General features: G+C 58.0%; 1 protein-coding gene across 2 annotated transcripts; it reads right to left on the minus strand.

Annotated features, from left to right (window-relative positions):
• Positions 1-603: 603 nt before the first annotated feature.
• SLC7A3 (solute carrier family 7 member 3) lies at positions 604-18,919 on the minus strand. 2 transcript variants are annotated; one of them, XM_074963229.1, is made up of 12 exons: positions 18,826-18,919; positions 9,935-10,343; positions 9,160-9,318; positions 8,823-9,003; positions 8,281-8,393; positions 6,531-6,753; positions 5,398-5,537; positions 5,202-5,304; positions 4,037-4,248; positions 2,231-2,397; positions 1,789-1,897; positions 604-1,219 (listed from the first exon to the last, which is right to left on the minus strand). In XM_074963229.1, the coding sequence occupies exons 2-12, from the start codon at positions 10,302-10,304 to the stop codon at positions 1,086-1,088; spliced, it is 1,911 nt and encodes a 636-aa protein (XP_074819330.1). In that variant the 5' UTR covers positions 10,305-10,343; positions 18,826-18,919; the 3' UTR covers positions 604-1,085. The 2 variants fall into 2 exon arrangements, with proteins under 2 accessions (XP_074819330.1, XP_074819331.1); XM_074963230.1 differs by lacking the exon at positions 18,826-18,919 and having other exon boundaries at positions 9,935-10,544.
• Between the last annotated feature and the right edge of the window lie 7,862 nt (positions 18,920-26,781).

Here is a 26,781-nt window from a genome sequence, read left to right on the forward strand (position 1 = left end):
GATGCAGTTGTACAGAGAAGCGAGGTTCTAGTCCCACCTACTTCACTTGCAGAACTGGTCTAAGTGGCACTGGCAACAGCACCGCTGCTGGTCTGACGGGATCACTACGGTCTCCCCTCTAGGAGGGTTTGCTGGTAGCTAAGCTGACAAACCCTCTTCTAGTACAGACAAGGCCTAAGAGCGCCAGGAAAACATCACTGGCTGCAGCACTTAAACCCTGGGAGATCTGCAGACCAGCAGAGGTAAAAGCGCCATTAAAGGAGGTTGAGACCGTGCCAGAGGAAATGCTACTGTTGGATACACTTAATTAAAATGATAATGGAACGGGGCTCCTCAGGGACACATGCCTTGATAACAAAGCCTCTAGTGTCTGAGTAATTACCCAGGCCTCTGTCTCCCCCTAACACCAAACCCTCCCCAGAAAGCTTCCTGGGAAAGAGCCCTGTCCAGTTTGCTGTGTGCACCTTCCCCAGGCATTCCACTGCACTGCTCCGGAGCGGCCACTTTCCAGCTGCCACAGGCACATGTGGACTGGGAAATAAAACAAGCATCGAAAACAAGCCCCCGGAGGATCGAAGGAGCTGAATATTTAAAAAACCTTGGAGTTTAATAGTACAAAAGCCAACATTTAAAAACGAGACTATACAAGGAGCGAGTTAGGAACCATGGAACACTGCACTCGATTTACACAGACAGAAGAGAAAGGCAGCCCCCAGCCACATGGCCGGACAGAATAAATATAGCTGCACTATTTACATGGGGGCCTCCTGTCAGCCAAAGAAAGCAGCATTCCTGACACACAACAGCATCAAAGGTAACATCCATCCAGGGGAAGGGAGGTTGGCAGACGACTGGCCCTGTCCCTATTCTCAGGTTGGTTTGGGATTTTAACATCCAGTTAATTAGGGTAAACAGAGAGGATCCAACTGGGCTTTGCCACATGACCTCATTTCAGAATCCGTCTGACCAGGGCTTTGCATTCTTGCGCAGTTTGCCATTCTGCTCCATAGAAAGGAGGGGCCAGGACGACAAGGGCCTTCAGGGAGTCCAGGCTGCACATGAGAATGCTCTGAACATCCTCAGTCTCAGACTGTAGCAGCTTCAGGGCTGGGATCTATCCCGGAGAAGTGCACAGACTTGCCCGCTGTGGAATGGGATTTATTTTCATTCTTCCCTTCTATGCTGTTCCGAATGCCATAGCCGAAATAGATAGCAAAGCCTGCAAGGGAATTTCAGCATCGGAATCAGTCCCCAGGCAGCCCCAGAGCCACAGGAACCTGCCACCCAGCCCCGGCACACCCTCCCCAGAGCCCAGACAGGCTAAGGGCCTCTCGCGTCCTCCCCCAAGCACTGCCTCCCTCTCCCCAGGAGGAACAGGCCTGTCCTCGTGCTCCAGTGAGCTGCAGGCAAGGCCCAAACCCCGTTTCTGGTGGGCTCTAGACAAAGTGGCCGCAGCAGGCAGATTAACGTCACCCATTGCCAGCTGTTGACTCCAGAGGGCTCAGCTCTCAGCATCTCTCACACAGCGGCAGGACACTGCGGCACCCTGCTGCTTCTAGACGTCTCCACAGCGAGGTGTGAAAAGCAGGGTGGAACAGGGCAACTGGGCCCCCGTCAGGCAGGGATGGAGCTCCTCTGCCAGGCCCAAGCCCATCACCAGGTGAATACTGGGGAGTCCAGCCCTTGTAAGGTCCCTCTTATGGGGCTTTTCATGAGGAGGGGAGGTGAAGAGCGAGAGTCCCTGCCTCTGGGCCAGGACACGATGCCCGGAGCGGTGTGTTCGCTTACCTATGACCATCCACACAGCAAACCGGGCCCAGGTTCCGGCACTCAGCTGCATCATGAGGTAAACATTAACGAAGATGCTGAAGAGTGGAAGCAGCGGCAGGAAAGGCACCTGTGAGACAAGAGAGGCTGAGACACTGCTGCTGCGGAGAGGAGCACAGCAGGCAGACTGCCCTCCCCGTCCCCGTGCTTCCAGCCAAGGGGGGGCCACCCAGAGTCTGTTGCAACCTGGGGACTGAGACGCTGGGAACATTCATTCTTTTGTCCAATTATCTGGCAGCAAAATCTCCAGGACCCCAGGCAGCTCTCTGACAGGCTGTCTCCGGGCCAGACGGCCCTGGCTGCACCCACGGCCAAGCTGCCAGCAGCGAATCCCTCTGTCCCCAGCAGAGGTTGCCATGCAACCGGCAGTGGTGGGAATCCAGCTCCCGGCTGTTACTCTTACTTTGAAAGTCAGCCGGGCGTTGCTCTGCGGCTGCCTCCAGACAATGACGGTGGAGAGCAGAATAAGCACCAGAAGGACCATGCAGCCTACGATCCAGTCCACACTGCCCTCCAAAAGGTAGTCCATCCCCTGGGCCAGGAGCAGGCACAGGATGGTGATGCACAGAGCTACAAGAAAGGAGAGGGATGTTGTGCTGTCCAAGCAAAATGGCTACTGCCGCACTCCCTGCTCCGATTCCAGCCACAGCCAGCAGGCACCAGTGTGGTCATAGCTGCCGGCCAGGTTTTATTCTCTAGGCTGCCTGCAGATCCCTAGAGACCAGCTGAATCATAGAATATCAGGGTTGGAAGGGACCTCAGGAGGTCTAGTCCAACCCCCTGCTCAAAGCAGGACCAATCCCCAATCAAATCATCCCAGCCAGGGCTTTGTCAAGCCTGACCTTAAAAACTTCCAAGGAAGGAGATTCCACCACCTCCCTAGGTAACGCATTCCAGTGTTTCACCACCCTCCTAGTGAAAAAGTTTTTCCTAATATCCAACCTAAACCTCCCCCACTGCAACTTGAGACCATTGCTCCTCATTCTGTCACCTGCTACCACTGAGAATAGTCTAGAACCATCCTCTCTGGAACCACCTCTCAAGTAGTTGAAAGCAGCTATCAAATCCCCTCTCATTCTTCTCTTCTGCAGACTAAACAATCCCAGTTCCCTCAGCCTCTCCTCATAAGTCATGTGTTCCAGACCCCTAATCATTTTTGTTGCCCTTCGCTGGACTCTCTCCAATTTATCCACGTCCTTCTTATAGTGTGGGGCCCAAAACTGGACACAGTACTCCAGATGAGGCCTCACCAATGTCGAATAGAGGGGAACGATCATGTCCCTCGATCTGCTCACTATGCCCCTACTTGAAGAGCCTGGCCTCTTCTCTTACCCAGCTCCACGTGACTGGAGCCAGTTTCCTTCCAAATAAATGCACCCAGAAGCCCCGGGGTAATCAATAAGCACTTGCATAGCACTCTGCAAACATTAGCCCTCTGCTCCGGGCGACGGTCACTGTCCCATCTCCCCATTTTGTGGATGGGGAGTCAGGTATTTGTGCTACTCCTATAGGAGACTCCTGCTTAGACGGGAGCGCTGAGGGGCAGCTTCCCTAGTCCAGCAACAGAGTTAGTGACACGCCTTCATTAAGGGGGTAACGCAGCACACCCAGGTGCACTGAACCTTTAGTGTGTCCCATTAGTTCCTGGCAGTCGGGGGAGACCTGCAGGGTTTCTCAGCTCTCCAATCCTTCCCCCATGCGCTCCACGTAGGATATGCCCGAGCAGTCCCAGCCTAACAGACACCTCTAGCTCCACGCTGACAGCTCTGTCGAGCAGGTCTGCCTGTGAGCTTTCCCCAGGCACCACCATTCCAATCAGCACTCCAGGCTAGCTGCCCCTGAGCCCAGCAGGGGGCACACACCCTGGCCCAGTCACTCTACCCCACCCATGAACTCAGCAGGCCCCCCATCACATCTTGGGGACCCTACAGCAACCCAGCAGCCCATCATGGCAGTGACACCCCGGGAGTTCTGCAGACACGTGCAGTGGCTGTGTGCTCACCCTGTGCTGAGCTCCAGGGCCATGCTGGAAAGCCAGAGCACGCACATGACACAGGATGCTCCTGTGTGGCTTTGGCAACAACCCTGCTCATTTCCTGCCTTTGCACACATCGCAGGCCTGGATTCTGTCTGAGACCCAATTAAATCAATTGCTGTCACTTCCTGTGCTCCTACCCGGCCGAGGCCAGGCGCGTCCTGGCGCACTTACCGAGGACCGCAGTGCTGACGTAGACAATTTTCCCTGACAAGCTGGTTGGAGTTTTGCTGCGGGGGTTGAAGAGGCAGCTGCAGGTGAACCCCTCCTGCAGTGCAGCCTGGGAGTCACTGGCGGAGGGGTTCATGATCGCTTTCTCCTCCTCGTTTCCATTCAGCTCCACCATCTCCAGGCCCTTTGGAGAGCTCAGCTGACCCAGCTGATACCTGAACCAAACCAAGTCAGTGGTGACCCAACAGCTGTCAAGCTGCCTCCAGAGCAGTAGCACAGATTCTGGTGCTTCCCTGCCAGGGCACTAGATTCTGAAAAGCTGTATCCAGGCCAAGACTGTCAATGTGCAGGCTGCAGCTAAGTCCGCTGCCAACAGTGACCAGCTGGCCCAATGCAGCCTGGCGCCTTCCTCAGGCTTGCTGTGTCCGGGCCCACACAGGGACTACATACCACAGTGTTCAAATGCTTCTGGATGTGATTTACCATTACCACCGACTGGGGTAGCTTTCACAAGGCTCGGGGCCTGGCCAGCCTGGCACAGGTGCTGGAACTAGGGGTGCTGCACATCCCCTGGCTTGAAGTGGTTTCCATCATATCCAGGATTTGCAGTTTGGGTCAATGGCTCTCAGCACCCCCACAACACACACTGTTCCAGCGCCCCGGCAGCCTGGTGACTCCTCAGGCTCTGCTCCATTGAGTCCCGAGTGAGGAGTCAACAGGGAAGGTCAGAGGGTGAGAGTGCAGGAGAGCTATATTCACAGGCTGCAAAGCTCAGGGTGCATGAGTGGCCTGTGATGTCAGCCAAGGTTCCCCTGCCCCTCCTCGTGGAGCTACTAGAGTACAAAACACCTGGAGCCCTCCCCTCCTGCCCCGCCCCCAAACACACACTGAGCATCCAAATGGGGGAAGGAAGGACAACCTCCACAGCCTGGCTAGGGCCAGACCCATGCCTGTCTCAGAACCAGCTCCTGCCATATACCTCCATGGAGATAGCTGCTGGCTCCCCGGGGCAGCTTCTCTCCAAGAGGCAAGAAATGGCTTTTCTGGGCAGGGGGCTTTGGGGGCAGGAAGCTCTGGCTGCAGCACACGCTCCCCAGCATGTGAACCAAGCGGCCCTGTTCAGAAGGCAGCTCATGCTCCAAGGGGCCGGCTGTAGGCAGACACCCACCTGAGAATCAGCACGCAAACAGAAACCAGTGAGTACGCCAGCAGAGTGCCGATCGACATGAGGTCCACCAGGTCCTTCAGCTCAAACATGAGCGCCATCAGAGCTGCAACATATCAGGTACAGCGTGAGCACAAGCCCTGGGCTCGCTCTCCAACAGGCCACACGAGCGGCCAAGCACAAGCAAGCATCTGCTTACCAGCAACGATGCCAGACACAACAGTGGCCACCAGGGGAGTCTTTGTCCGTGTGTTCACTCTGGAGAGGAACTTGAAAAGCAGTCCGTCCTCTGCCATGGCATAGATCACTCTGGGCATGGGGAACATGGAGCCCAACAAACTGCAGGGAGAAAGATTACACTAACACATTCAGTATTTGCTGCTTCGATCCAGACCTCTCGCCACCATGCCAGTCACTGTGGCCTTTTCAAAATCAATGGGTAGTGAGATCAGCCCAGGACCCTTCATCTCTTGTCTGGTCCCTTTAGATCACAGCTGGTACATTCTGATCTGACTCTTGGAGTTGGTGTAAATTCAGTGGAGAAACGTAGTGGATGCCCTGCTGATGGCCGGTGATAAACACACACACGACACGGGGGGGGCGGGGGGGAGGGAGGAGAGGAGAAGAACACGGACGACCATGTTTAACAATCAGCGGTGGGGCAGGGTTCTGTGGTCTCATGCTCCCCACTAGAGTCCTCACTGAATGAGGCCAGATCGACACATGGCACTCAAAGCAGAGCAAGCGCTTCCCCACAACGGGTCGCACAGTTGAACTAAATTTGTTCCTAAGCCAACCCAGCTCAGCCAGTACAGTTCGGGCATGTAGACAAGGCCAGTTAACCAGAGCCACACAGATGTGACACGGAGCAGGAGGAGCCCCAGAAGCCATGGCCAGAACTTAGCGCTTTTGTTTCAGTTTATTCTGTTGCACTGATAAGAACAAGTTCTTACCATGAGCCATGTGAATGGAACTTCTAAGCACAGCTCTCAGCACATCAGAACCATGACAACAACTTAAAACAATGCCGCAAATGAGGAGGGAGTTCCTTGGGGCTTTTCCTGAAGAGCAGATGGGCTGACAAGTACCACCCACCCCGAGAAACAGCCTGCATTGCATGGACGCCTGGTTTACATCCACGTGCCGTGGTAGCAGGCAGACAACAGGTTTTGGGGCTTCCATACTATTCAGATAAACAAACGGCTCAGACCCAGCGATTCTCATTTGCCAGGATCTGAAGCTGTAGAAGAGGCACAAATTACGCATTTCTGGTGGGCTTGGGCTATCTCAGAGCAAGTACACAGATGTCAGACAAAGGCCTGAGTTCCTTACCTGGTTGAGAGTGCACAGAGAGAGCCAACGGCTACAGCGTAACGGGCAGGCTCCCAGCCCACAGCTTTGAAGGCCTCGGGCAGGGGACTGTCCTTGTTCAGCAGGTAGTAGGGCACCATGAGGGTCAGGGCAGCAGAAACTCCAAAATATGCCACAAAGCAGATCAGGAGAGAGACAATGATGCCAATGGGGATGGAACGCTGCGGATTCTTGGCCTCCTCCCCTGAAAGAGGAGCAGAGATGAGACCTGGAACACTAACATCTTCCCTCCCCTACACATCCACACGTGCTGTGCCACTGGAACGTGATAAATGGGCCTCAGAAACCCCATTGCCGCAGACGAGGGGAGATGAAGTCAGCTTCTGAAGAAGTTTAGCTTTGCTTCGAAAGCCCAGGAAGCTGGAGCCTTCCCAATGTGCCCTACTGTAGCGCTGTCTGCCTGAGCCTACCCATAGCTCCAGGGCCTCCACTGCGGCTGCTGCTCTGAGCTTGGCTACACAGTGAAATCAGCACGATGGGTCAGCTCCAGAACCTGGGGAGAACCCTAACGCTGCCAGTCATCAGGCTGATTTCACAGAGCTGCTGCGAGTGCGGGAAGCAGCAGAGGCAGGCACTGGGGTTATTCCATGGGGCAGGACCCTGAAATGAAACGCAGCACGAGCCACACGCAGACATGGAAGAGGGAGCATCCAAGCAGGCCAAAGGTACAACATCCTAGTAGAAATCCCAGCACTCTCCCCTTCTCACAGCAGAAACAGTAAGGGCAGGGCTTTATCACTGGGCGACTGCCCAGGGATGTCACCGTGGAGCCTCTGCTACAGCTAGTAGGTTTAGTGCTCTGACGAGGGACGTCCAGTACGTTTTCCAAGCCCCACCTGCCAGGCCAGACAACGCTGCAGAGTGCTCAAAAAGGGGTGAACAGGCACAGTAGGACAGGGACTCCTGGGGCATGAGAACACCCTGCTCCTGACACTGCCACGGTCTCAGTTCGGTTGGGTGCAGACATGGCGAGGGCTGCATTGAGATCCTGCTGGCGTGGGGCCTGGGGCCACGCAGTGAATCTCACTCGGAAGCCTGCTCACAGCATTTCCTGGCTGTGACGGGAGGAAGCCGAGGCTCCCTCTCGGCAAAGGGCACGTTCTCAATGAACTCGGGGATTTAGAGTAAGTTACTGTGGGCTGGGCCGTCAACACCAGGAATCCCAGCCACAGTCCATACGCTCGCCTCCATGGGCCTGCCACTCCTAGTAGCATTCCCAGGAGCCCGCACACATGACAGGGAGAGCAGACTCCAGGCTCTGCACCAGAAAGCAGACGACACTTCAGGGAAAAGACTCCATCTGCCTGCTGGGTGTCTTGTCATTAAATGGTGCAGACTGTTTACAAGAACCAGTTTTCTAGGTGCAGGCTGGTGAAATCTCACTGTACCCACAGTACCAATTACCACGGCTAAGTCCCCATGTTTGTAGAAAGGCTCATAAATCTGAGCATTTCCCAGATCAGGAAGTGAAGTCTCTGCAGGCCTTTGGGTGCTGCCAAGAGCAACACTCCACCCTGGGCCATGCAGGGATCTCAGAGAGCTGATCCTTTGGCTTGGCAAGTGCAGTGCCAACTGCCCGCCCACACCCAGAACCTATTTGGAAAATCTGCAACCAGAGATCACTGCACGGAAGATGGTGACTCACGGGGAGAATGTGGGGAAATACCACATCCCAAACTCCCGGAAGACAATGCGTAAGCAGCTGCTTTACCTGTTGTAGCGATGCAGTCAAATCCCACGAAGGCATAGAAGCATGTTGCAGCTCCAGCGAGGATCCCTTGAAATCCGAAAGGAACGAAACCCCCTGATCCCAGGGAGCCAATGCTGAAAGAGGAAAGACTGGTCATTGTTCTGGAGGAGTCTCCGTTAACATCTACCTCCTCTGCCTCTGGAGACAGAGCTGAAAAGGCCCTGAGCAAATGCTACATGCAGGTTTCTCACACTGCATCCTGTGTAAGGCATCCCTGCCATGGGAGCAGGTGTCTACAGTCACCATCAATATGCAGCTTAACAGCCTGCGACAGGCACAAACCAGACAGTGCAACTGTCAACGGCAGGGGAAGCTGCATGGCACACTCCCTGCCAAGGACAAATCCAGGGTAGGGCACAGCCCTTTGGAACCTGACTAGCTGGGGGACCACCAAGCAGCAGCCAGAGCGGGCACAGCTCCCTAGGTAGGTACCAACTGTGGGCAAAAAGGTGGCTGGGCTCCCGCTAGAGGGCAGCATTTGGGGAGTGGGATGTTCCGCCTACCTAACGTCCTGGCTGGTGGCCATGGCCGAGTGGTTGTCATAGTCTTCTTCAGACAGCTGCCAGGTCTTGATGCTTCCCTTCACAAAACCAGAGACGACGACAAAGCAGAGAACCAGCAGGTTCACCGCAGTGAAGATTTTATTCACTAAGGCAGATTCGCTCACGCCAAATGCCAGCAAACCTGGGGAAGGAACACAAGAGGGGATAGGAGGGGCAGTGCCAGCCACACCCTCCCCTCAAACACTCCCCTGGGGCTAGCACCAGCCATGGCCTTCCCAAACTCGCCTGCCCATGCCACAAAGCTCATGTATCTTTACAGAGCTCTGGCACTTCTCACCTGTGAGCAGCAGGATCAGGAGCAGTGCGAAGAAATCTGGGTACTCGGCTAGCACACCCGACACATGCAGGGAGGTGCTGTTCCTAAAGAAGACTGAGATGTGGTTGCCAATGATATTGTCAAAGGAAGAACTCCAGGCCCTGGCGACACTCGCCGTCCCTAGCAACCAAGAGCAAAGTTGCACGTTAACCAGAGAAGCCTCTGCCCCCCACCTCCTCCCAAGTGCATGTCAGAGCTGTGGAGACCCCACCACGCAGCACAGGGAGCCCAGCTCTGCCACTGAGCACTGGGAGGATACACGCCTGTGTCACGAGAGCCCTCTAGCACCGTCACCCCGGCATTGCTGTGCCTGAAGGTAAGAACTTGTGGGGCCTCCTCTGGGATTGCCATTCCTCACCGCACCACCCCTAAGCCTTGGCTCATTGCACTGCTCTTTGGGCCTTGGCAACACCAAGGACTGCCTAGGCTGGGGTCACCAGAGAGGGTCTCCCAGCACTGTCTGGCCTGGCAGATGAACCCTGAACTCTGTCCCAAGACCCCCGTGCTCCAGATGTCCAATAAGCACAGCCACCTCGTGCACGGCCTCAGAGAGCCCCCACCCCGGGAGGGCTTGGCCAGACCCTCCATCCCAGCAGTGGTGCCTCCCCGTGATCAACAAACTCAGGAAGTTCTCCCCTGCCCTCCACCCGCTGGAGTGTTCAGGGAGAGTCTGCCCCAGTTCACCCCAAGTTCCTCCTCTTCAGCAAGCCTGAGCAGCTTGGCCACCATTTCGTACCTATCACGTAGGACAGAATCAAGTTCCAACCAGTTGTGAAGGCCCAAATCTCTCCCACGGTGACGTAGCTGTAGAGATAGGCAGAGCCAGTTTTGGGAACCCGGGCCCCAAACTCCGCATAGCAAAGCCCAGCCAGCACAGAGGAGAGCGCAGCAACCAGGAAACAGACAACAATTGAGGGGCCGGCCTTTTCCTTGGCGACTTCCCCAGCTAGCACGTACACGCCTGCCCCCAGCGTGCTGCCGACCCCCAAGGCAATAAGGTCCAGGGTGGAGAGGCAGCGGGCCAGCCGGGAGTCCTCCACGCTGAGATCCACGATTCGGCGGCGGATCAGTTTCTTGCCAAAGCCAGTCACTGTTTTCTCAAACATTGTATCCACTCCCAGGAGGTGTCTGACTACTCAAAACCCCTGAAAGAAAAGGTCACTCCATTACCACAAGGAACGTTAAAGGTAGCAACAGTGTCAGCAAGACTAGACTGCAGAGATCTCAAGAGCCCGGAGCCAACCGGAGCAGTCCCTGCTGTAGCGCTCCGGCAACCCTGAGGCGAGGCTAGCTGGAATTTCGCAGTGGCCTCACTGCTGCATCCCTGGTGAAGACAAACTGTACGGGGAGACTTCGGCAAACCAGTAAAGTGCCTGAAACCACTATGGCCTATTGCTAAAAGCAGCCAAGTCAGCAGGCTTAGCTTAACCAAGGCAGGAGAGGAGGGGGGTTTTTTGGGTGCCACAGAAAGGGCAGCTTGACCCCGCATCCTTCCTGATAAGGACTGTGTTGAAGCTGCTGATGCATGCATCTTAGAAGAGCAGGATGTGCCCCAGGAATGTCTATTGGGGCCTCAAGGCTGCAAACTCTGGAAAAACCCACACCTGGTTAATCGATCATCAGAAGGAGCCTCTTGCTTGCCCATTGGAACTGCTTGCTTAACAAGTTTTCTTTAAGGGACATGTCATTCTATTACTAATGTATAAATAAGGGGGAAAGTTTGAGGTAGGAGGACTCTTCAGGACTGGACTCTCTCTCTCTCTCTCTCTCTGGATGCAACTTGTGTTTCCCAGCGGCAGATGGGCTGCCGCTGTGCCACTCGAGAGCCACACTCAGCTTCGGTAATTATCGAGGGTTGGGGGTGTTTTACTAACCTCTTGCGGATGTGTGTGTAAGTGCTTGAGACTAAGTACAGTTTAGCTTTAAGTGAAAGCACTCTTGTGTTGTCCTGTTTGTGCCACCATCTATCGGTCGGCCGGCCGTGTCTCCCCTGATTTATTTCCTGACACCACCTCGCACAGAGCAAAAGTTACCAAGAGCTTCGGGTTCAAAGAACCCCGGGGAACAGTCCTAGGCCCCACCAACGCCTGTCAACTGACCCCGCTAGCACAGGGCGCGACCTGGTCCACCACACTGATGAGCATCAGCCCTCCTTTCATGGTGCCCATCACCCGTTACCCTGCTTGGTGCCTATTCACCATCACTGGCCAAGGGTTGTGTGCCAGCATTGTCTTCAGCCCAGCCCCCGCTGAATCAACTTCTGCCTTATTTGCTTTTCCGTGGTAGGAGGCACAAGCAAAGGACAGGCCCAGCAATTGTTTGTAGAAACCGGAGACTCCCCATGCAAGCACTGAACACTCCACATCCATCAATATCTAAAGGCAGGTCTCATGACCAGTTAGCTGTCTGGTGCATACTCCCACTCCACTTGGCAGCTCAGACATCCCCTGGCCCAAATATGACTGTTTGAATACTTGAATATCGTGGCGCTGTCTGTGGGTGTGGATGGCAGAGACCAGCACAGAGCGGAACGTTCTGCCAATGAAATGGGTAATCGGGTAAACTGGGCTGAGGCAACTTCCCCCTTGGCATTTACACTAAGCTCCTCTCCATGGTGCCTGGCCAGACTCTCAGCCCGTCTCAGCACAGCACCTGCACCCCAGACCAACCTCTCATACCAAGTCAAGGTCAGCGCTGCAGAGATTCCCAGCAAGCACTATGCTGATGATGCCAACAACCAGAGGAGCTGGTGCAGGAGCCTGGGAATAGGGACAGGGTCAGGAAAGGCCCTACAGTATATGGTGCAGGTCTGGAAAACTTCTCATGACCTTATATTGGACCCTCAAGCAAGAACATGCCCTTCATCCAAGGATCTCCAAGGGCTTCATAATCACGCAGCCTCACAGAAGGGCAGGAGAACTCTGCACATCCACACAATCCGCTGAAATCCATGCTCACCTGATGCCCCATCTTGGTGGCTGGCCCCAAGCCCCAGGAGACTCCTGTGTGATGGAGATGGGTTACATGGGGCAGGAGAGCCACAGTGTTGATGGAACCCAGCAGGAAAAAGGGACTTTGAATTCACTTTTGGAATACTCTGCACGGTCTTTATGGCATTTCTAACATCATGCTGGAGTTAATGTCATTGGCCGGGCATATTTACAGTTGACATGTGAAAGTCTGGAAATGCCTCGCTTCAGCCACTGGGAAATTAATTTTATGAGCAGAGTTTTCATATCTCATTTCCTTTTGGAAAAAACGTAGTACACACAGTGCCCAAAAGACCAGAATGGTGCCCCTCTCGGTCCTTACAACAAGCCCATTGCGACAGAGTCCATTTGCTGGACCTTCACTAATCATCTGAAATTCAACAAGGCAGAGCAGTTTTCAAATGCTAACATTTTGGCTGTTCAAACTCCAAAGCATTTTCCCCAAACCCCGGCAGCATTCCACAAGTCACTGATGAAAGCACCATTTTAAAATGAGATATTTGAAATGCAATGAAGTTTAGAGCCAGATTTTTCCCTTGCACAATTCAAGAACTGGCCAAACTAATCTTCAGAATGTGGTAACATGAGCTCTTTCTTACATGCCAAGTTTCAACACCAGGTACCAGACAAATACTTAATGGAAGAGTAAGACTCCAAAGCAAGGGATTTACACTGGATTCAGACATTAGCAACAGCAGAGCAAGCCAGGACAGTACAACTCTCTCTAATGAAAATGTGAATGGAGCAGGAGAGACTTGCTTTTCCAAACCACGTCACCACAACCTGCAAGGCCAGCTTGGTAAAGGGAGATCTTGTCTATGCTACAGGTTACTTCGATATAACTTACATCGCTCAGGGGTGTAAATAATCCACCTCCTGCACAACATAAATTACACCAATGTAAGCATCAGTGTAGACAGCGCTTTGTCAGCGGGAGAGCTTCTCCTGCCACCCTAGCCACTGCTTCTCACAGAGGCAGGAGTTATTTAACTGATGGGAGAGCTCTCGCCCAGTGGCTTAGAGCATCTCCACCACAAGTGCTTACGCTACACGGTCAGCCCTGTAGTGTAGATGTAGCCAGAGTTACAGCAGAGACCAACAATCTGCCGGAAGATGGTTACCACACCTTAGGTGTGGCTGCACCTAATTCCTAAATGAACCAGCACACTCAGAGCTTGCATTGGTTTTTTAAACCTAGCTTCCCATGACTCTTGATCCATTCTGCCTTGGAGAACAGACACAGTTGCCTTTAACTCAGATGTCACACAGGATGACATATTGCTCTCTCTAACAGAGCACAAACCAAATCATAGCAATTCCTCTCCACAGAACTCCAGGAGTACGAAGAGAGCTGTCCTGCTAAGATTCGGGGACAGCCAGATGCCAGGACATGCAGGCTTGTTCATCCACCTGAGCACTGCAGCCCTTGGAGTGTAGGATCACTTGCTTCTTGGGAGGTATCGCTGGAATATGCAGGCGCACAGATAGGATCCCCAGCAATTTCCAGACTGTCAGTTTAAGTAATGCTGATGAGGAATTACAGTAGTTGCTGATAGTGACCACCGGAATTCTAATTACAAAATCATTTCCACTATAACCAGCTGCTTTATCATGATCCAATTCTGGCAGCAATCGCTACTGGAGCTGAACTGTCCATGTTTGGCCTCTACCCAGTGGTGATTCTATTGCTGTGAAAGCAACGAACAACTGCAACCATCTGAGCCATCCAGCTGAAGAGTCTTTTCTAGATTTTAAACTCTGACCACCACCCACCTTACAGGAGCTAACGAACCCAGCTGAACTCAAACCTCAGGCCTGGCCTACATGTATCCCTTGTTGTCCAACTGCATGCGGCTAGCAGTGCCGGGCAGGTAGCTCCTGCACCTCCCAGCACAGCTCGTTAAGTGCTTCAGGGAACTCAAGCTTGGACGGTGAAGTCTGAAAACTGCAAAGATAGGAACTGCCAGAGTGGATCAGACCCAAGGTCCATCTACTCTAGTAGCCGGTTTCCAGTCACCAATACCAGATATATCAGAGGAAGGAAGGTGTAAGAAGCCCTGCGGTAGGGAAATGCAGTATAACCTGTTCTCCGTGAAGGTCTCCCAATCCCTAACAGAGATGGGCTGAAGCCCTGAAGCAGGAGGTATTACACTCATAACAAAAGGAACACGGATAGGCCATCGATAAAACTCTGGACACTTCATGTCCTAGTACAGCAGTGAACGCAGATATGAGCTATAACAGTAAAATGCCGCAATCAGAGCCATTGCAAGGGAGGAATTCTCAACTCCATCGTGGCCGTTGAAAAGCTTTGCCCTTAGCCGTTCAGAAGCATATCCCAGCGAGCCAGGCTATCAGCATGACACCGGCGATCAATAACGAACGCGTAAAGCGGAGATGGGACAGAAGAACAAAAGATGGTGGCCTCGGCAATCGCAACGAAGTTCAGTTCAGACTGCAATCCCAGGCACACCAGCTGTTAGCTGCCACTGCGGGGACCAGACAGAAAGAGTGAAAAATCAGGATGGGGATGAGGGGTAATAGGCACCTTTATAAGAAAGCCGTGAATATCAGGACTGCCCCAATAAAATCGGGACATGTGGTCGCCCTGGCCTCCACCAAACCAGGATGCATTAGCCCTATTTAAATACCTAGTACTTTGGTTTGTATTATTTTACATAAACTTCTGGGTTTATCTATTTTCAGCATCCATGAGCTGCCATCCACATTTCTCAAACAGCCATCTGAGTCAGACAGGAAACAAACCTCACCTCCAGCCTTCCAAAATTCACTGCCCAAGAAACAAATTGGCTGTTACCAGGTGGAGCCTACCAGCTGCAGTCATCAAGACCGCACAGATCTGCCAGGTACTGCACAGGACTCCAGTAGCACCTGTTGGGGGGGGGGGGGGGGGGGAAGACAACAGCCACGTAGAATTAAACCACACAGAAAACCATTCTCCACCCTCATGCTGCCTATAGGAACTAAGCAATGACAACATTGCAACAGTAAGGCTAAGCGCTTAGGAGGCCCTAGCGTGTTAGAATAGGAAGCTTTATAAGAATATACAAAACACACCAGGCAGACTCCCGCCTAACACAGTAAAACAGCAGCATTTCAAGGGAGACACAACCTTCCTCTAGCAAAACTCACTTGGCCACAGCGCACACATTTCTAGCTAGTCTGCCAAAGCTGGGCAACATCTGTCTGAATAAAGACAGGTGGGCTTTAAAGAACTATTAAACCCCCATGAGAAACAGCTGCCTGCCAACTGGGACCCCAAGTTTTCTCCTCGGGGCTAGGCAGTGGAGAAGCACTACACCAGTCTTCAGGGTGCCAGTACTTGTAGGAGAGAGCAGCTGGGAGAGCATCAGAAGCCTGGGTATGCCTAGGTGTGTTTTGAGAGGCAAGTCAGTAGCGTCAATGCTAAATCCGAGTGCAAGATGCGAACACCGACAGCGCTGAGGAGCGAGAGCACTCCCTGGTGGTAAGTGCTGCACAGCACGTGTGAGCCGCCATCTTCAGGCTCTGAAGAGCCAGACTGAAACAGGAGGGGAGAGAATCAAGGCAGGCAAGAGTCTGGGAAAAAGGGAGAGGTGCTCCCATTAATTGTGCCATTCACCACGAGCCTCCAGATAAACCAGAATGCAGAGAAAGTGCAGCAGTAATGGAAGCATATTTTAGAGACAGAATTTGATTTACTCAAGCTACTGGCCCAAAAGCGCTCAATTGTAAAGAGTACCTGGCATGGAGCTGCTCCTAAAGCTGTTATTTACACAACACCTGTGGGGTGTGGGGGCAATTCCCATGGGCACCCAGCTCCCTCGCCCCGCAAAGGGGCTAGTGGCGCAGACTGAAAGCATCCCATGCAATGTTGCCAATTTGAAAAGGCTACAAATCAAGTGCTATCACTTCAGCATATTTCAGCTGATCCTTCCAAGTCTCGTTCTTGTCTACAGAAAACCAATAATTTCCCTTCTGTAGGAGGTGGGAGGAAAGGAGATGACAGTTTGCTCCTTCCGCTGCCTCAGTGCCCTCAGGTTCCACAACCAAACCAATCAGGAGCGGACGGTCTCCTCTGAAGTCCTACACAGCCTAGCCTAGGTCGCATTCCGAAAGGGGCAGCCTGGAGCGAGCGAGCACATCCAGCAGCAACTGACAGGAGCCAGAGCCATGCTCATGTGCTCCGTTGTCAGCCGCTCTCCTCCAGAGGAGCATTCCTGGTCCTCATTGCCATGCAGGTTTGGTACTGGAATGCCAGAAAGCCAGCCAAGGGAAACGGACATGGCAGACACTGTACCGACTCCGAAGGCCCCCCGGAAGTTTTCAGTGTTTGCTCGACACCCACGACTGCCTGGGGTGCCACCTTGTCACTGCTCCTGACGGAACTGCCTATGTGGAAGTCTTGCTGAACGCAACCACCACTGTGAGCTCAACCCAAAGCCGAGGTTAGGGCGTGAGTGACGCACGCAGCAGCTCATCCTCAAATAAATTGGTTAGTCTCTAAGGTGCCACAAGCACTCGAGAGAGTGATTCATGGATGAACAGACAGGCAGGAATGGCCAGCCTGGAGCAGTGTCAAAGGCTACGACTGCTATTCTGTACAGAGGCCTATCGGACAGAGGGAACAAGGCCAGGCAGCCAACACTGGAGGGTGAGGAAGGAGGCCAGGCTTCACTCACCCCCAGCCGTTTCACTGCTTTGTCCCCAGTTGCAGCAGGACCCCCACAAGCCGCTATCCTAATATGCTTGTAGCTATCGGGGATTTTCATACTGGTCTAGTTTTTCCCTGGTAACACAGCAATAAATCACATAATAAATGAGCACAGCTCCCCAGTCCAATGCCCACGACTCAGTTCTGCCTCCTTCTACATTTGTGATGCTGTCTGGCAACACCAGCCGTGCTGGAGCGTGACTGGGTGAACAGCGAGGGAATCCTAGCCCGGCAGGAGTCAGATGAAGCTAGAATTTCTTATGCCTCAGAATGTGTCAAGACAGAGCAAGAGATTTGAAGCGTGGCCATTTCTTTTTTCTATGAAGAGGGAGAAGCTACCATGGCTCTCAGCCTTCCCAGGCTGCTGTGCCCCTTTCAGGCGCTGGATTGGTCTTGCGTACCCCCAAGTTACACCTCGCTTAGGAACGACCGGAGTACAAAATCCGACAAACATACAGAAGTCTCACAGCGCCCTTCTACTGGAAAATGGGCCCTTTCTCATTTTACCCTGTAACGAGACAATGAACCAACTGGGGCAGAAGCCTTGTGGGTGCATTTCCGTGTGTAATAACACACCCGCAGCACAGACAAGGCATGGTGAGACATCTCCGTTCGCAGGGACTTCGCTACTGCTGTCTAAGCGGCCTCTTGTAAACCGAGGCCAGTCTCCAGAGGCGTGCGGCCCCGGCAGAGCTCTGCGGCCCCGGGGGACTCGCTCCCCTCCCGGGCCGGGGGAGTCCGGCCGAGACGCCGAGCGCAGGGCAGGAGCGGGGCGCGGCCAGGGCGGCTCGGAGCCGCCGGGACTCGCCGGCCGCCCGCCCCAGGAAGTTTCCGCGCGAAGGGCCCAGATCCCGGGAGCCGGAGCCCCAAGCGCGGCCGGGAGCGGAGGCGGATCCTCCCGCCAGCTCGCAGGCCCCGCGCCGAGCCCGGCACCCGGCGCCTCCCGGCTCCGGAACCGGGGCGGGAACCGGACGCGCGCCCGGGGGGGCCCCGCCCCGCACCCTCCCACCCCCCAGTGCCCCCCCACACCTCGCTCCCTCCCACCCCCCCGGTGCCCCCCGCCCGCCCCCCGCTTCCTCCCACCCCCCCGGTGCCCCCCGCCCGCCCTCCCACACCTCTCCTCCCCCCGCCCCCCCCGCACCTCACTCCCTTCCACCCCCCCCGTACCCTCCCACCCCCCCGGTGCCCCCCGCCCGCCCCCCCACCCCACACCTCGCTCCCTCCCACCCCCCCGCCCGCCCCCCCCACACCTCTCCTCCCCCCGCCCCCCCCGCACCTCACTCCCTTCCACCCCCCCCGTACCCCCCCGCCCGCACCTCGCTCCCTCCCACCCCCCCGGTGCCCCCCGCCCGCCCCCCCACACCTCTCCTCCCCCCGCCCCTCGCTCCCTTCCACCCCCCCCGTGCCCCCCCGCCCGCCTCCCCGCACCTCGCTCCCCCCCCGGTGCCCCCCGCCCGCCCCCCCACACCACTCCTCCCCCCGCACCTCACTCCCTCCCACCCCCCCGGTGCCCACCGCCCGCCCCCCCACACCTCTCCTCCCCCCGCCCCCTCCGTGCCCCCCCGCCCGCACCTCGCTCCCTCCCACCCCCCCGGTGCCCCCGCCCGCCCCCCCCGCACCTCACTCCCTTCCACACCCCCCCGTGCCCCCCCGCCCGCCCCCCCCGCACCTCGCTGCCTCCCACACCCCCCCGTGCCCCCCCGCCTCGCTCCCTCCCACCCCCCCGGTGCCCCCCGCCCGCCCCCCCCGCACCTCGCTCCCTCGCGCCCCCCGTTGCCCCCGCCCTGCACCCGGTGCCCCCTCGCCCCGCCCCGCCCGGCCCGGTCCCGGTGCCCCGCGTGCGGCCCGGCCCGGCTGATGTAACCGCGAGCCCCGCTTGCGCGATCGCCGCCGGCAGCCCCACGCCGGCCCGGCCCCACTCACCAGGCGCGTCCCGCCCCGTCCCGGCCCGCTCCGCAGCGAATGAACGGGGAGCGCGCGGAAAGCGGCCGCTTTTCACCAGGGGCAGGAAGGGGGCGGGGCCAGAAAGCCCCGCCCCCTTGTCGGCCCCGCCCTCGCGCCTGCCCGCGCGGGGGGGGGCGGCTCGGCGCAGGGACCGGGCAGGGCGCAGGAAGGGGGGCCCCGCGCAGGGACCGGACCGGGCAGGGCGCAGGGACCGGGGCCCCGCGCAGGGACCGGACCGGGCAGGGCGCAGGGAGCGGGGCCCCGCGCAGGGACCAGACCGGGCAGGGCGCAGGGAACGAGGCCCCACGCAGGGACCGGGGCCCCGCGCAGGGACCAGACCGGGCAGGGCGCAGGGAACGAGGCCCCACGCAGGGACCGGACCGGGCAGGGCGCAGGGACCGGGGCCCCGCGCAGGGACCGGACCGGGCAGGGCGCAGGGAACGAGGCCCCGCGCAGGGACCGGACCGGGCAGGGCGCAGGGAGCGGGGCCGCACAGGGACCGGGCAGGGCGCAGGAAGGGGGGCCCCGCGCAGGGACCGGACCAGGCAGGGCGCAGGGAATGAGGCCCCGCGCAGGGACCGGACTGGGCAGGGCGCAGGGAGCGGGGTCCCGCGCAGGGACCGGACTGGGCAGGGCGCAGGGAACGAGGCTCCACGCAGGGACCGGGGCCCCGCGCAGGGACCGGACTGGGCAGGGCGCAGGGACTGGGGCCCCGCGCAGGGACCAGACCGGGCAGGGCGCAGGGAACGAGGCCCCACGCAGGGACCGGGGCCCCGCGCAGGGACCAGACCGGGCAGGGCGCAGGGAGCGGGGCCCCGCGCAGGGACCGGGCAGGGCGCAGGGAGCGGGGCCGCACAGGGACCGGGCAGGGCGCAGGAAGGGGGGCCCCGCGCAGGGACCGGACCGGGCAGGGCGCAGGGACCGGGGCCCCGCGCAGGGACCGGACTGGGCAGGGCGCAGGGAGCGGGGCCCCGCGCAGGGACCAGACCGGGCAGGGCGCAGGGAACGAGGCCCCACGCAGGGACCGGGGCCCCGCGCAGGGACCGGACTGGGCAGGGCGCAGGGACTGGGGCCCTGCGCAGGGACCAGACCGGGCAGGGCGCAGGGAACGAGGCCCCACGCAGGGACCGGGGCCCCGCGCAGGGACCAGACCGGGCAGGGCGCAGGGACCGGGGCCCCGCGCAGGGACCGGGCAGGGCGCAGGGAGCGGGGCTGCGCAGGGACCGGACCGGGCAGGGCGCAGGGAGCGGGGCCCCGCGCAGGGACCGGACCGGGCAGGGCGCAGGGAGCGGGGCCGCGCAGGGACCGGACCGGGCAGGGCGCAGGGAGCGGGGCCCCGCGCAGGGACTAGACAGGGCGCAGGAAGGGGGGCCCCGCGCAGGGACCGGACCGGGCAGGGCGCAGGGAGCGGGGCCCCGCGCAGGGACTGGACCGGGCAGGGCGCAGGGAGCGGGGCCCCGCGCAGGGACCGGACCGGGCAGGGCGCAGGGACCGGGGCCCCGCGCAGGGACCGGACCGGGCAGGGCGCAGGGAGCGGGGCCGCGCAGGGACCGGACTGGGCAGGGCGCAGGGACCGGGGCCCCGCGCAGGGACCGGACCGGGCAGGGCGCAGGGAGCGGGGCCCCGCGCAGGGACCGGGCAGGGCGCAGGGAGCGGGGCCGCGCAGGGACCGGACCGGGCAGGGCGCAGGGAGCGGGGCCCCGCGCAGGGACCGGACCGGGCAGGGCGCAGGGAGCGGGGCCCCGCGCACGGACCGGACCGGGCAGGGCGCAGGGAGCGGGGGCCCGCGCAGGGACCGGACGGGCAGGGCGCAGGGAGCGGGGCCCCGCGCAGGGACCGGACGGGCAGGGCGCAGGGAGCGGGGCCCCGCGCAGGGACCGGACCGGGCAGGGCGCAGGAAGGGGGGCCCCGCGCAGGGACCGGACCGGGCAGGGCGCAGGGAGCGGGGCCCCGCGCAGGGACCGGACTGGGCAGGGCGCAGGGACCGGGGCCCCGCGCAGGGACCGGACCGGGCAGGGCGCAGGGACCGGGGCCCCGCGCAGAGACTAGACAGGGCGCAGGAAGGGGGGCCCGCACAGGATGGGGGCCCCGTGCAGGGACCGGACCGGGCAGGGCGCAGGAAGGGGGGCCCGCACAGGATGGGGTAGGGCAGGGCGCAGGGCTGAGGAGTGAGACGTGAGGGCCTAGGTGGGCTGTACGTTTTCATCAGCAAGGCGATTTGGTGCTAACTCTCGGCCCACATATTAAACACCAATAAACATCAGCATGGGACTTTGATGATTTATAAATCATAATTTGAAATCATTAGGTCAGCCAACATCACTGAAATGAATGTGCCAACACTGTCATAACAAAGAGCAGTGTGAGGAAGCCAATCTTCATTCATACCTTTCAAACCTAGGATGAAAAAAAGAACAGGAGGACTTGTTGCACCTTAGAGACTAACCCATTTATTTGAGCATGAGCTTTCGTGAGCTACAGCTCACTTCATCGGATGCTGTAGCTCACGAAAGCTTATGCTCAAATAAATTGGTTAGTCTCTAAGGTGCCACAAGTCCTCCTTTTCTTTTTGCGAATACAGACTAACACGGCTGTTACTCTGAAACCTAGGATGCTTTTTCAAGTACAAGCATTTTCTCATATCTATGCTTTTACAGTGTGTATGAATGTTTCGATGTAACTTTCCAACCAGCGCTGCCCCTGCACTCACACCGGGGCTCTGGCTGCGCACTGTAGGACTCCCCCTGTGCCTCACCTCTGCCCCTCCAGTGCAGTTTGGCCCTGTGAGCCCCTTATAGCAGCGAGAGCACTAGGGCTGCACATCTTTACCCCCAGACTGGGTCAGACCCATGGTCCATCTAGCCCCGTGTCTTGTCATCCAACAGTGGCCAGTGCCAGGCACTTCAGAGGGAATGATCAGAACAGGGCAGTTATCACACGATCCATCCCATGTCATCCAAGCCCAGCTTCTGGCAGTCAGAGGCTAGGCACACACAGACCATGGGATTGCATCCCTGACCCCTGGCTATTAGCCCTCGATGGACCTGTCCTCCATGAGCTTATCTAGTTCTTTTCTGAACCCCATTACAGTCTTAGAACCCCTTTTGCTGGGCGCGCGGTCGGCTCACTCAAACTACCTCGCCCAGGACTGCGATATCCCGTGTGCTGGAGTCAAGCTGCCGTCGGCCTGCTCCAGAGTTCCTCACTCACCTGGCTCCAGGGAAGTGGATTCACTACAAGCAGCGGTTCTCAAAGTGTGGGTCGTGACCCCATTTTAATGGGGCTGGCCTAAGACTTGCTGGGGCCTGGGGCTGAAGCCAAAGTCTGAGCCCTAATGCCTTGGGAGGCAGGGCTCAGGCTTTCGTTTCAGCCCCCAGGGGCAGGGCTCACATTACAGGCCCCGCACTTGGGGCTGAAGCCCTTGGACTTAGCCTTTGCCCCTCACCCTCCCACCCCAGGGCAACAGGGCAGGCTTTGGTTCCCACTCCTGGGGTCTTGTAGTAATTTTTGTTGTCAGAAGGAGGTCGCAGTGCACTGAAGTTTGAGAACCCCTTCCATTGCTGTGTAAGTGTCTAGACTACAGTGTTTCTAGTGCAGGCACACACAGGCTTTCGGGTTCCCACCACGGCTACCCCAACTCAACTGCTGTTTGAACAGCATGTGTGCACAACATAGGCCTCCAGGCCAGCCCCAATCACCCCCTTCTGGCCAGGGGCCCAGCCACTTTCCATTGCTCAGGAGCCAGCTCCAGGAAGCAGAGACAGTAAAACCTGCTGAGAACCCTCTGCTCTACCCCAGGGCAGAGCTGAGTCACAGGGAAGGGAAGCAAAAGTGACCCACCCTTAACTGCAGACCTCTTCCCACACAGCTGGAGGTGGGTTGCTGCTGGGCTCCGGGCTCCGTCACCAGAGGGACAGAAACAGCCACTTCCTCCCGCGTTGGCTGAGATACAGAGGGACAAGCAGACGCTGTCCCAGAGTCACTCCCTGCGGCTCAGAAGGAAGTGTCCCAGAGTCACTCCCTGCGGCTCAGAAGGAAGGAAACCTGCCTAGGCCGGGGAAAACCACAACTACGGCTTATCGCCAGCCCCGCCCCGCTGCATCAGCACCATGTGTTCACATGCTCGAGAGCCCGGAAACACCTCGCCTGCCTGGATCTCAGCAAGGGGGGCCTCTAACACTCCTGCTGCACCTATGCTAACGCCCTTGGCAGCCTGTGTCCTCTGAGGCTGGCGGGGAGGGAGGCCCCTTTATTACTGTAGCTAACGAAAAGCACTCTCTCAAGCAATGCCCGCGGGACGAGGCAGCACTGCTCAGCCCAGAAACACATCTGGGGCAACGTGCCCATGCCAGGCCTGAGAAACATTCCAGTCTCCGCCCCTTGGTGCGAGCTGGTGCTCAGGGCCCTTCAGGCAGGGCCCTGCAGGTAGCCAGAGCACAAGTTCCTTGTCCTTCAGCAGGGCACCTCTGGCAGGGATCATGGGCTGGAGGGGGGCAGGTTTACCTGCCAGCAAAGGGAAAGGATCTTATGGCATTGCTCCTCTAACAACAGTGGGCAGTAATTCCCAGACTCTTCCCCCACTTTAACCTCTCACGAGGGGCAAGGACCCACTTCCCCTTCGACCCAGCTTCCCACTCCTTTATTCTGCATGCTGAGCAGCCATGGGAGCATTTACAGCCCGCAGCACCCTTCCCTTGGCTCAGGGCAACCCCTCCAACCCCCCCCTTAGCTCTGGTGACAGAACTGCCCAGCCAGCTCCCTCACTCGCCTGCCACGCCTTTATGGTACCGGAGCAGCAGACTGAGAATGACTGCAGCAGACATCCCCAGCAGGCTGACCGGAAGCTGCAGAAGTTCAGCCCCAAGGTGCTAGATTCAGAACATACGGTAACGGGTTAGTCCAGAGTCTGCCAGGCCCTCCCTTCCCAACAGCTGCAGCTCCTGCTCACATGGCTGAACGCCCTGCTCTGCCTATGCTCCCAGCCTCATTCCTCTAGCCGGGCGCTGCTCCCACGAGCACCTCTGCCTTTTCTTCCAGGCCACCCTCGCAACACAGGGCCCAGCCTGGCAGGCACCCTTGGCATTCACACCCTCCTGAGACCTGCAAGAAGGCAGCTAGCCAACAAGTGGGTCAAGGAGCCAGTGGGAGCATCAGGTATCTAGGAGGTATGGCCAGGCTCCAGAGGCTCATTCCCTTGTCATCTGGCTGCTTGTGCTCTTTGGGGCAGCAACTAGCCCTTCCTTTTTTGTTTCCACAGCAGAGAGCAGAGCATGGGAGCTGACGGCCATCAGCAGCAACTCGGCGCAGTCCAGGCTGCTCTCAGCCAGCTGATCTGCGCCTGGGGGCTTTACTCACAAGAGTCTGGGCCCTGGGCCTGCTTCCCTTACGGGCAGCTGGAGCAGGGTGCCACAGGAGGGGCAAAGGCACCTCCGCTGCTTTCAGTTCCCTCTTGCACGCCGGGAGGGCGAGTTCTGGGTACTGATGCAGCAGCTGGAGGGAACAAAAAGCTGGTCGAGTAAGTGACCGGTTCAGCCCCCTACTGAACAAAAATACCTGGCGTTGTTTCATACTGAAGATGACTGTGTGGGTTCCGTACACACTGAAGTGAAAAATCAAATCCTGAGATGGGGGCGGGTTGTTTCAGTCGTTCCAAAGTTGCTTTATTTTGGCCTAATCTATTTGCCGAATAAGCTCAGGGCCCTGCATAATGCCCCTTTGGGCAAATTTCCTATTCCTCAGACATTCTCCCAGCTCTAGAGCAGAGATCAGGGCAGGCAGGGAACAGGCTCAGGGCTGCCTGGCAGGAGGTTCTGAGGCAGCCTCAGAAGATGGCCCCGCTGAGCAGGCACAGGTCCTGGCTTGTGGAGTGAGGCATTTGGAGCCAGCGCAGGGGGAGAAGAGGGACTCAGTGCAGCAGTGGGCGAGTCTGACCAGCTGCAGTGCCCTGGAGAGAAGTCACGTCCGAGGAACGCTGTGGGTGGACGAAGGAGAAGCTAGGAGAAAGCACCAGCAGGATTTGACAACACGGCTGGGAAGCAGGGCCACCCAGCAGGCCTGAGGTGGCCAGTCCAAGCCCTCTGGTGTTTCTGCAGCACCCAGCCACGCGCCAGCTGGATGTGCTCTACTGCCCAAGCCTAGGGAGCTAAGAACCCGGGCCTGGCTGGATAGAGCACTGGCTGCGCCCCAGCCTGTAGACTAGGGCTAGCTGAGGCCACACATCTGACTGATCTGCCCACCAGGACAACCTTCCACACAGGAGAAGCTGCCCTGGCTTCCTCCAGCCTCATGCCCAGGGCAGCTGAGCACAGCAGGTCAGAGGCAGCCAGGCCTGAAGCCCTTCGAGCCCCAGAGCGAGGCTCAGGGTGTGTGTTCTGGCTGGAAAGCGACTAGCGCAAAGTGCTGCTGTGCCACTACCTCAAAGCCCACCGGGGGGGGGGGGGGCAGCAGAGCCCCAGCCCCCCCAGGGCCTTTCCACTCACCCCCCGTGAGCAGTCCCCTGGATTGGTCACACAGGAAAGGGCACAAGTACAGCACGAAGAGCTGGCTGGGGGGGCGTGTTCCTGGAAATCTAGTGCAGGGAGGAGTCAAGCCAGCCCCCAGAGACACTGGATGAGTGACAGAAGTGCTCACACCTTCCTGGCCAGTTCCACAGAAGGCTTCCTTTGCCAGGCAGCATCACACTGCCCTCTTTGGCTTTAACCAGAACTAGCTGGCTCCCTTCTAGGCCCAGCCTCTGCCAGCAACCAGGACTGGGCACAAGTGGCAGCAGCCGCACGGACAGAAATCTAAGCAAAGCTCTGAAGGAAGGTAACAGTGACTGGAGCTGCAGGCCAGGCACCTCCTCTGCCCCAGGGCAGCGATCCCCAGCTGTACAGCTTGCAGAGACCTTCCTAGGCTGGAGACTAATGCTGCATGAGACATGCTGGCTGTTTGCCTGCACTTTGGAAGGGATTAGTAATCCCTCTACCAAGAGGCCTAGGCATGCCCCACTGGAGGAGTGAGTTCAGAGAGGAACACATAGGCCTCCCCCTCCTTTATCTCGTGTCTCCAAGTGGGACGCCAGAGGAAGCCCAGGCAGAGAAGACATCTCCCTTTGCCCCCCCATGCTGCCTCTCCCTCCACTGGCACAGCGCTAGCAGACGGGACTTTGACTTCTCCTTGCCGCGAGCTCAAGGCTGGAACCAGCTAGTGGCAGAAGCTTCACCCACCCCCAGTTCAGCTGCAGAAGGCTTAGACGATGCTGTGATGACCCCATGCCGGCCACCACCCTGGAACATTTCCTCTAACGGGGAGGAAGTGAAGGTGATTTGGGATAGAGCACTAAGGAAGGGAGGGGTCTATGGCCTCTCTCCCCTGCCTGCCCCCAGGGTGCCAGCTGAATGGGTCAGACCCAGGGCTGGGAGAGACAGGCACCCTCAAGAGTGCAGAGGAGAATTCCTTGAAGCCCAAGCAGCTAGCACTGCTAGAGCCAGTCTGTCCTCACTCCCTGCTCACCTGACAGACGCTGTGACGTGAGTGAGGGCCACAGAGGGACCCGCAGCCCAAAGGTCCGTGGGTACCAGCCCCACAGCAGAGTACCTCACACCACAGCTGTAAGGGCCTCGGAGGGAAGCTGTGACAAGGGAGCTGTGCCCAGGGCAGGTGCTCTATGGGACCCCATGTACCACAGACACCCCAGGCTGCCTCAGGACAAGACAACAGGACCCAGTTTACAATGGGGCCACGTCCAGACCCCAGAGTGGTACTTCCTGTGCTGGGCACTGGCTACAACCAAACCTGGGGGGCTCTTTCCAGGCAGTCCTGCCAGGAGCACTACGCCCTGCAAGGCTGCAGCCCCCCCAGCCAGGGGGGTAACATGCCACGGGGAGCAGCAGGAGGGCTCTGCAGCATCAAGGGGAAGGAAGAGAACTTTATTTACTTTTTAAAAAACAAAAG

This window comes from Natator depressus, chromosome 9 (assembly GCF_965152275.1).
Source record: "Natator depressus isolate rNatDep1 chromosome 9, rNatDep2.hap1, whole genome shotgun sequence".
Lineage (NCBI taxonomy): Eukaryota > Metazoa > Chordata > Testudines > Cheloniidae > Natator > Natator depressus.

Excerpts from the sequence above, each read along its gene's own strand:
- SLC7A3 (XM_074963229.1), bottom strand. The coding sequence starts at position 10,304 with ATGTTTGAGAAAACAGTGACTGGCTTTGGCAAGAAACTGATCCGCCGC. Across the intron at positions 9,004-9,159 it reads CCTGATCCTGCTGCTCACAG|GTTTGCTGGCATTTGGCGTG; the intron begins GTGAGAAGTGCC and ends TTCCTTCCCCAG. Across the intron at positions 5,538-6,530 it reads CTCTGTGCACTCTCAACCAG|TTTGTTGGGCTCCATGTTCC; the intron begins GTAAGGAACTCA and ends TTCTCCCTGCAG.